The sequence below is a fragment of the Branchiostoma floridae genome, chromosome 14 (genome assembly GCF_000003815.2).
Source record: "Branchiostoma floridae strain S238N-H82 chromosome 14, Bfl_VNyyK, whole genome shotgun sequence".
Lineage (NCBI taxonomy): Eukaryota > Metazoa > Chordata > Leptocardii > Amphioxiformes > Branchiostomatidae > Branchiostoma > Branchiostoma floridae.
Genome location: NC_049992.1, coordinates 10,176,971 through 10,187,414, shown reverse-complemented (window position 1 = coordinate 10,187,414; position 10,444 = coordinate 10,176,971). Strand labels below are relative to the sequence as shown.

Genomic DNA, 10,444 nt, shown 5'->3' with positions numbered 1-10,444 from the left:
AACCTAAGCTGGATTTGTAGGAGTTCGACAGACGACGCTTCCAGACCCGACCGTAGCTGAGTCCAAAGCGACGCGTCTGTCTGCTCGAGGTCTGCTGACCACCGCCCCCGACGCTACGCCAGCCCTAGCGTCCTGTGTACAAATGTCAATCAAATAGGGTGGTGTCCTCCAAAGCAAGGCAAGTCTACCCGCAGGACACTATAGGACGTGATGTGAATGTATAATGAGGACATTGCTATGGTAGCAGTATGTCTGCATTCACTAGGGGGCGTGGTCCCACACAAAGTCAGATCCTTGCCCGAGCTTATTCTCCAAGCAGAGGTTGGGTCGGGGGATGGTAGTGCCGGGATTTGTATCCGCTATGTCTCTTCCCAGCTACTACATTATGATCTATACTTCCCGCTCAACCCAACCTCTGCCTGCAGAATATTCCGAGCTGTCATTGGTAACTGGAGCCGGGGTTATCATAGAGACCCATGAACAAAAAAAACATGAATGAATAGATAGATAAGATTTGCAACTTTTGGCTTCTCTTTTGACCTGAATCAGTCGTATCAATTTTGCAGAACAGTGTTGATGCTAGCGCCTGGTCCGGCAGGGCTAGGAGTCATAGTCAGTAGTTTAATCCGAGATCTAGCTAGGGACAGGGTAAAGAGTGCACTTATCAGTTCAATACTCTCACAATAAAACTTACTTTTGTGCACTTTGCGAACATTGCCGGCGTCACCTTTGTGGAAGGGTCAATGACCGAAGAGAGGTCATTGACCCTCACCGCACCTCACCACCCCCGCAGAGTCAAGCGGCGATGACGTTTCGGTAAAACAAGCTTCATGTCGAGATGGAACTAAATACATGTACTTGAAATTGGATCAAGATGTACAGACGCTAGTTGTACTTAAAAGACGACCTTTTGTGCTTCCATCTGTCTTACAGATCCCGTTTCATGGACAGGTCCAACTCCCGTCAGCTTTAGCAATTATTTGCAGTAATGGCACAAAATTCATAATAAAACGCAATGTCCAAGATGTAAGGAATATTCCTTATACGAGAATTACTTTGATAGTCCAGGTCATGCCATCAATGGAAGATTTTCAAGTAGTTTAGTTTTGGTCTGTTTGTACTTTGGCACTTGATAGTTCCATATGCTATTCACATTCACCATAAAGTGACAGGAACGGTGGCCGGTCAATGAACCTATGTCCTGGTAATCAAACCTAGTTAAGAATGTACTTTTACATAATATGCGGAAGAAGGATGTGATTACTACGACTGTACCTATACGCTATTTTCCAAGCAGAGGTTGAGTCACGGAGATATAGTAGTCGGGATTTTTACCTTCTTTCACGCGCGCCGGTAAAAATCCCGACTGCATCTCCGTGACTCAACCTCTGCTTGGAGAATACCTATACGCGAAGTGCAATGGATATTCAATGTTACATAACAGGCAGATTACAAGATAAGAACAGTTCATACTTCGACAGGTTGTTATGTCAGAGGCCACATTTGTCGGGCTGATACAGATTTAGAGGGGACGCATCCGGCGCGCGCCCCCCTTCGGCTGGACAAAAAAAAATAAAAAATCGACCGGAAGAATTTTTTGACTGTCACTAATATTATATCACGGTAATACCAATCCAAGCAGAAACGTTACCCAAATAGCCGGCTGTCAGAAAAGGCCAGCCGAATCAGCGACCCAGTACAAAAAGAAATGGCCAGCAAAAGTGCCAAAAAGGGCCATAGAGAGCCTGCTATGGAGGCTACTGTTACCATGGCAGCGGCCCTTAGATGTAGCGCTAGGACGGGGCGTGCCCGGTTATGCAGAACATGCAATTAAACTTACCACCAATTACAGCCAACAACGGCGCCAACAAAGGCAGTTACGCTAGTTATCACTGGAAAAGGCGATGTTTTCAGAGGGCTCCAAATATGGCCGTGATTGGTTGTGTACAATAAACGGAAATCTCCGAACTGGAGATTCAAGTATTTCGCCAAGGCACCAACCAAGAAGAATGACGACGACGTGGAAACTGTTACTCCCACTCCAACTAGTCCAAGTGTTGAGATACAAGGACAAGGGCTAGCGGTGAAGTCAACACCGCCATCGATCGCAAGGAAATAACATCAGGGCCGCTGGGGGGCTCGTGCCTCTCAAACCCAAGCGCAGACGTGTCTATAACTATGCTTTTCGGGAAAATTGGCGCAAAAATCAGCCGTGGCTTCGTCACATCGGGGAAGAAGATGATGAGAACATGGTGTGCGGCGTCTGTTTACAGTTCGCACACCCTTTGCCGATGGTTTAAAAGTATAAAAATTACCAGTGTGACAGTTCACGAAGCCTCCGATACACACACACAATTGCCGAGAAAGGAAAAGGTCAGAAATACCGTGTCAAGTTCGTATGTAATAACAATTTCCCGTCAAAAAGCATTTTAAATCGTACAAGGTCTGGGTGATTCCGATCGGAGAGCATTGCAAAATATAATCTTGAATAAAAGTGAATGTTAGCAAATAAATACTAGTACTCTTGTCATGCTTGTTCATATATAATTACCGATTGTTAAATTTAATGCTAGTATACCAAATCAGTCGCACTTCAGAGTGTTACAGAAGGTAGAAAGTTGAGTCGATTGTGTCGGTTTCACATATACGTAATACACTATCTACGGGTCATATTTGACCCTTATCTTGCGTTGTTTCCTATCATTTCGGTCACATATCAGCCGCCCTTTAATTTTTTTTGGGGGACGCAGTCGGCTGAGTGCGTCTTTCCCCAAAAAATGCGTCCAAAAATGCATTGACGAATGCCTGGCGGGAACGCTGCTCTATGTTATTATATTTGTTGTTTTGGTGCCCTATTAGCCCATGTGGGCTGAGCGACGCAAGATACAATATCAAACATTCATCCATTCATACTGTGACGGTAAATGTCAGGAGTAAAAATTCAATGTCAGACTGTGTCAAATTTACGATATACCTCCGCTAAATGTAGACAACTTAACTCCGAGAATGTACAATAAAAAAACGAGAATGGATCTTAAGACCATATGATTGTTAAATGTGAGATTGCTAACTATAAGAATGTGTTCGTCCGTTTATACTATTTGTTCCGCCCTAAAAATCAGTGTTGATTCGTTGGTCATTTTTTGCACAGAAATGGCTCTAAAATGCACCAGAGAGCCTCTATATTTTAAAAAGTTTCCGGGGTTGACCCCCTCTCGTGCTCTGCCCCCTTCGCCCACGAACTGAGCTACAACAGCATATGCCCCCCCCCCCCCCTGCAAGATCCGGGATCCGCCCCTGGAGGTCATAATATCAAAACACCTTAAAAGCATGTTGTGCCCTAAAAGTCACGTTAAAAGGTTGTTGTGGCTTACGATCACACGATGGCCAATAACAGTTTAGGTTCTTGGCTTCAATCTACCATTGTTATAGAATGTCAACTACTTAAGGAGCGCCCGGCACTGCTCAGCTACAGTACGGACAGAGGTTTTCCTACTTCACGTCTCGAAGTTGTGTTCTGCACAGTTGACAGCATGATGAGGGCAATCCTACTCGTTTGGTTCGCTACGACCCTCGCGTATGGCTTACCGAATGACATCCTGCGGGATACAGGAAAGGTCAAATGCACCTGCGAAAATCTGCAGGTATGTACATGTCGCGTGTCTGATGAAAAGCAAATTCCTAACAGTACCTAGAACCTTAGTCTATGTAACACAAACTCTGCTGTCCGGGGGATGTAAATAGGAGGCCGGTGGATGTTGGGCGGGCTGCTATAAGCGAGATTAAATCAGGCTACTGTAGACGTTTTGTGCGAAATGTTTTGTGCGAAATGAAATATCATTTGCCTTTATTCTTCCCAGGCAGCAGTCACCGACCTCGAGGCTCGTCTGTCGCAGATGGAGACCACCGTCATGACCACTCAAACCCTGGCTAGCCTGGACCACGCTCTCGGTACCGAGCTCAACCCCGCCTTGTCCTGTCTTCTCATCAAACAGAACAACCCCTCCAGCCAGGACGGTGCCTACTTCCTTATCGGGAAGGACGGGACCATCTACCAGACCTACTGCGACATGACCACGGCCGGAGGCGGCTGGACGCTGGTCTCCAGCGTGCACGAGGACGACCTGTATGGGAAGTGTACGGCCGGGGATCGCTGGACCAGTACCCGAGGGAACAACATCAACTACCCCGGAGGAGATGGCAACTGGGCCAACGTGCACACCTTCGGCTCCATGGGGTCAGCCACTACCGACGACTACAAGAACCCAGGCTACTTCAGCATCAGCGCCTCCAACGTCATGCTGTGGCACGTACCGAACAACGTGCCGCCAAAAGAGTATAAAACCGCCGCCTACCTACGGTACCGAACCGCCACCGGTTTCCTTGGGGACTTTGGAGGTAATCTGTACTCCCTGTTCAAAGATCACTTCCCCATTGCTTACGGACTGGGCACGTACACCCACGATAACGGTCCGGCCATCCCGATTGTGTACGACCTGGGTAACAATACTGTAATGGAGTCACTGTTGCCCCCGAACGTCGTTACTTACGGCGAAGCCGTCCCCGGGTTCGTGCAGTTTCGGGTGTTCACCAACACTCGTTCTTGCACTGCGGTCTGCCCAGGTGTCAACTACGTCGGCCCCAATGCAGAGCAAGTGTGTATCGGTGGAGGTGGATACTGGGCAGAAGGTCTGTCTCAATGCGGCGACTACTTGTGGAAGGCCTATAGTGGCTATGGTACCGGCATCGCCTGGAGCGCGAACCAGCTAGTCACCGAGTCCGTCATCATGTTCTTTTACCGCTAGGTAAAGAAACAACTGACGACAAGATTAAGGAAGGCCAAGAGAAGGAAGGTCACATTTCTAGTTCCTTAGTCATCTAGAGAGAAAATGGCAAACATGATAGAAGTTTGAATGTTTTACTAACTAATAAACGCAAACGATGGTAGAAATAAACAACTGTGTCAGTGTATGCTTTTGTCTGTGTGACCTTTTTCTTTAAATTTTGTCAAGATTTGTAATAGCGTTATACAGGCTAGGGTCCCGTTGCACAGGAATACAGTGAGTGGGATGGTCATTGCATACATAAAGTTGAAGCGACTTGCCATAGCATAAACATGATAAACAGAGTAGCTAGTACAGTCGAATTCCACTCAGTCCGTCCTTTTGACGTTTTTAAGTTGCATTTGCCCTGTACGTCCTTTAGTGGACCTACGTAATATTTGCACTTCTCTAATACATACGGAACGAGTGAACAAAAGTGTGTGAGATAATGTGGGTATTCTATACTTAATCTAATCCACACTGCCGTTTACAGATTGTTGCTATGATGCACAACAGGCAAATTGCAGTGTTTCAAACTGTCACAAATTTTGGGACACTCGTTTTGTAACAGGGTCGCTGATCTCATAGTGTTTCGTGACTAAAGATAAGAATAAGACCGATAGTGGGCTCTGTTTACGCCTTTTCCATTTACAAGTGTTGTCACAGATACAATTTAATCATAAAACAAGTGCAACACACAGTGGATGTATACATCAGAGATTTCAAACTGTCCACAAAGTCACCGCACATCAGAGTATTTCCGAAGCTTGTTGTGGCCAGCAAAGTATTTTAAAAGGTTGTAATGATCTAACATCAAAACGCGGCCATACGTTTACGTATTTTCTATCTCCAGTTTAATAACATAGTTAAATAACAAGGAATAGAGTATAAAAGAGTATACCTGACACTGTGTGGGTACAGTACGGACAGGGGTTCCCATACTTGCACGTCTGAGAGGCTGTGGTCTGCACAGTTGCAAGCATGACGAGAATCATCTTGCTCGTTTGGTCCTTAGTCGCTATCGCTTGCGGCTCAGTCTCAAACGACACCCCGTGGCGCACAGGAACGTCCAACTGTTCCTGTCTGGAGGAGCTAGCAAATCAACAGGTATGTGCCGACTAACTGGGACGTTCTCAGACTGCATTTACATAATACTAAATTTAGTAGACGCCAACATAGTTGACGCCTAATTGTTGAACATAGCCTCTTTTCCTAATGTAGAAATAATAGTGAGACATCATGAGGAAACTTTTTAGCAACGAACGCTACATCATATCAGGAGAGCCGGGGAAAGCGAAGAGGGTTATTCGGGATGACGATGCTGTTAACCTGCCTGCATGTTTAAAATGCCTGAGCTTTGTGATCACAGGCCGCTTTACCCCTGACGTTTGAAACCTATATATAGCCATATTATCATCATTTTTCTCAGGTATATAACGTCTCTGTATAGAGATAACGTTCATGTTGTCTTATATTTTTTCTCTATTCTTACAAAGCTCGTGATCAACGACCTCGCCAACACCGTGAACACGCTAGCAGACCGACTGTCCCAGATGGAGACCACCGTCGTGGCCACTCAAACCCTGGCTAGCCTGGACCACGCTCTCGGTACCGAGCTCAACCCCGCCTCCTCCTGTCTTCACATCAAACAGAACAACCCCTCCAGCCAGGACGGTGCCTACTTCCTTATCGGGAAGGACGGAACCATCTACCAGACCTACTGCGACATGACCACGGCCGGAGGCGGCTGGACGCTGGTCTCCAGCGTGCACGAGGACGACATGTACGGCAAGTGTACAGCCGGGGATCGCTGGACCAGCACCCGAGGGAACAACCACAACTACCCCGGAGGAGATGGCAACTGGGCCAACGTGCACACCTTCGGCTCCATGGGGTCGGCCACTACAGACGACTACAAGAACCCAGGCTACTTCAGCATCCACGCCTCCAACGTCATGCTGTGGCACGTACCGAACAACGTACCACCAAAAGAGTACAAAACCGCCGCCTACCTACGGTACCGCACATCCACCGGTTTCCTCGAGGACTTTGGAGGCAGCCTTTACTCGCTCTTCAAAGATCACTTCCTCATCGGCCACAACTTGGGCACGTACACCCACGACAACGGTCCGGCCATCCCCATTGTGTACGATCAGGGCAATAATACTCTTGTCGAGTCACTGTTGCCTCCGAACATCCTGCAACAACATGAAGCCGTCCCCGGGTTCGTGCAGTTTCGGGTCTTCAACTACGAGAGTGCCTGCCATGCAGTTTGTCCAGGCGTCAACTTCGTCGGTGGCAACTCCGAGCACGTGTGTATCGGTGGAGGTGGATACTGGGTGGAAGGTGGATCAAGCCAGTGCGGTGACTACGTCTCCAAGGACTGGGATGGCTACGGTACCGGACATGGCTGGAGCGCGAACCGGCTGGTCACTGAGTCCGTCATCATGTTCTTTTACCGCTGAGGTCCGTGAATCTCCGACCGACTTACAGGAGGATGTCTCTGTAAGATGCAAACTCACAACTGTATCTTTGATTTAGATCTGTTTTAGAAATAAATGAATGCAAAAAATTACCTCATGAGTTAGTTTCTATTTATTTTGAAGTCCGTGTGCGTTTTGTTCTTTTTGAGGGATCAGCTGTAATACTACTGTTTACTATACATGTGCATAATGACAGACATCACTATGCCATACTACAATTCTTTTTTTATATTTCATGTCTGATATATGTCTCCTGTATTGTCCGAAATGCAATAGGTTGCTTATGGATTCAGTACACCCGCCCCAGAGGCGTCGTCAAAACCAATAGCTAATCATTCCAATCAACCTGCGTGCCTCACAACTGTTAACCTTTGGTCCGTGATACTACTGAGTCAAGATTATGTAAGGTGTTTACCCTACCTGCCAGCCAAAAACATACACTGTATAACAAACGCATTAGATTGGTTTACTTTTTGATGATTTTGTCAACCAACTAGTAGCGTTAGCATGCTCCAAAGGCAGATAAAGGTCACAAATGCATTAGCCTCTACTAGACAAGACATTTCGATGGAAATGCCAGCCAAAATTTACAGTTGATGTTGTCTAGCTCTTCTGGAGTGTTATCAAGATGTATTTGGTAATTTCCGCTATTATCATAGCGGCATGTGGAGCCTGGTAGAGGCTACCAGATGCGTTGCCAGTCTTGTAAATGCTTTCACATTTTTCAGTACATGAAGCCAGCAACACCATGCACCAGGTCATATTGGCATATGAGTGAGGAAAATGATAACAATTTCTTTAGACAGCGATTATTACACAAATCCCAGCTGCATTTGGCTCTACTCTGCTACCATGACCAGCCTTGATGTACACAATTCATTGTACAACACTGTGTCGGTGAGGAAGGGTACTTTATTTTCCAAGCATGCATGTGTATCTATTGTATGTAGCATACAGTACAGTACATATGTTGAACAGTTGAAAAGTGTTGTTCTCCAATTATCAATGTGTGCAATCCATCATGAATTCATGATAAAACAGTCACCAACCATATCCTATGCAGACATCGATAGCTTCTATTTTGCAGTAGGTTTGCATCTCGTGGTTGGTTTCATTGAAATAAGTGACCTCTGACCTCTTCCTTTTTCTCTGTTAAACCTTAGGTACAATGCATAATTGCTGGTAATTGATTAACACTGTACAAATCATGTATATGTACTATTATAAGCTCCAATAAGAGGATGTACTGTAAAATTGTTAATCATAGACATATAATTTAAAAATAAACAAGTACAGTATAAACATTAAACCATGATCAGTGTCATTTCAGTTTCAACATTCTCAATGTAACTATAATTATTTAGGGCATCACATTCAGTTCCTGCCGTGCTTTTGCTTGGCAATTTTCTCTTTGCGTTTCTTAATGTGCTTGGGCATCTTTTGTTTCCTCTTTTCTCGATTTTCCTCCTTCACTAGCTTTTTCCGTGCCCTCCTGCTATCTGCAGACTCTCCCCTCTGTCTGGTGTACTGTGTGTGCTCTGATCTGTCCTTCTCACTGTCCGACTCTGACCCACTACTGTTGTCTGAGTCCTCTCTGGCCTCTTCCTCATCATTTTGGGCTTCCTCTTCCTCCAGAAGGGATGGTTTTGTCAGGGGTCCTGTCAGGTCATCCTTCAGTCCTGTCACTGCCTGGTAGTGGATTTCTAACTCACTTCCATGCTGCTTTGAATTGATGTCCCTCTCGAAGTCTGGTACTTCCTCCAAGGTTCGTGGGATGAAGACCTTCTTGAAGACCTCCTCGTCAACCTTGTCCTGTTCCTTGACTTCTTGGATAGAACGGCTGGAGGCGACCTCCATGGCCTTGTCAACATATTCATCTATGTTGTCCGTGTTGATGTTGATGTCTGTCACGAAGTTGAACAGCTCTTTGACCGTCATCACGGCTACGCCGTTCTTCACGAAGTAGTCGTTGATATTGGTGCAGTCCTTCCTGAGGAACTCCAGCGCATGCGGGTGGTCGTGTTCAACAGACTGGGACACGTCGATGATGTACACCTGTCCGTCAAGGTAGAGCATGTTGAACTCGCTGAGATCGGCGTGGACGAGACGACAGTCGTGGAACATGGTCCTCATGAGCTGGATGACCTGGAGGTACAGCTCGCGTGCCTTACTCACCGACAGCTGGACATCCTTCAGCAGTGGAGCAGGCCACCCATCCTTCCCTATGAACTCCATGACGAGCACATGGCTCCTAAGGATGACAGGTTCTGGGCAGGGAATCTCTGCCTGGTACATCCTCGTAAGATTCCTCATCTCCTTCTCCGCCCACGTCTTCACCATCTTGCGAGGGTTGTGTTTACAGTAACCGTGCCGGAAGCGGAACTCGCCTGTGACGTACCTGTCTCTGTCCTTGAAGACTAGAATAGACGTTTTGTACACTTTTATGGCCTTGTCAGTCCCATCCTTGCAGGTGGCATGATAGACATTCGCCTCCTTACCAGTACTGATACAGCCATTGATTTGTTGGATGATACCTCTGTTCAACATTTTAAACAGGATCATTCTGGTACGAGGGTCTAAGACCTGCTCGACTGTTGCCCTGTCTTGCCTGTCTTTGACCCTGTACCTGTCCGAATCTGACTTCCTAACCCCCTCCAGTAGAGCACTAGCAGCTGCTCCGCGTAGTTTGGGACCGAAGTATTTCTCCACTGTGATCTTGCTGGCGAATTTCGTCATGGTTTTGTCTGTTGGCTGAAAAGACACTTTACCTGGCTTGGGTTTGTTGGGATTCATCTGTGCAGAGTTGTGTTGGGCGGCGTTGTACCTTTTTGTGAAATCCCCGGAGTGGTCTTCCCAGTCCCAGTCAGCATAATCCTCGTCGCTTTCGTCCCATACGTCGGGTTGCTGACTGTCCTCTGTTACGGAAAGCTCGCTCACTCGTGCTGGAAATGTCTCCATTACGGGAGAGCTTGTCTCGGCTGGATAACTGTTAAGAGAGGGTTCGTCTACGTCGTCAAACTGCCCAGGAACAGGACCCGGCGTGCTATCGTCCATGGTGGCGGCCATCTTGTGATGACGTATGGGGTTGCATCAAATTTCGCAAGAGAGGTCATTGGGCTCTCCCATTAGCAAAAGTGA

The 10,444-nt window shown here is 46.7% G+C and overlaps 3 protein-coding genes across 3 annotated transcripts; 2 read left to right on the top strand and 1 right to left on the bottom strand.

Moving 5' to 3' along the window:
* The first annotated feature begins 3,472 nt into the window (after window positions 1-3,472).
* LOC118430000 (intelectin-1a-like) lies at window positions 3,473-4,937 on the top strand. The gene is made up of 2 exons (XM_035840678.1): window positions 3,473-3,644; window positions 3,861-4,937. Exons 1-2 carry the CDS (start codon window positions 3,534-3,536, stop codon window positions 4,803-4,805), a joined length of 1,056 nt encoding a protein of 351 aa, XP_035696571.1. The 5' UTR covers window positions 3,473-3,533; the 3' UTR covers window positions 4,806-4,937.
* Window positions 4,938-5,287: 350 nt separating this feature from the next.
* LOC118429999 (intelectin-1a-like) lies at window positions 5,288-7,406 on the top strand. The gene is made up of 2 exons (XM_035840677.1): window positions 5,288-5,930; window positions 6,320-7,406. The coding sequence occupies exons 1-2, from the start codon at window positions 5,805-5,807 to the stop codon at window positions 7,286-7,288; spliced, it is 1,095 nt and encodes a 364-aa protein (XP_035696570.1). The 5' UTR covers window positions 5,288-5,804; the 3' UTR covers window positions 7,289-7,406.
* A 1,204-nt stretch (window positions 7,407-8,610) lies between these two features.
* On the bottom strand, window positions 8,611-10,415 carry LOC118429995 (serine/threonine-protein kinase RIO1-like). The gene has a single exon (XM_035840670.1). The coding sequence runs from the start codon at window positions 10,370-10,372 to the stop codon at window positions 8,681-8,683; it is 1,692 nt and encodes a 563-aa protein (XP_035696563.1). The 5' UTR covers window positions 10,373-10,415; the 3' UTR covers window positions 8,611-8,680.
* Window positions 10,416-10,444: the final 29 nt, after the last annotated feature.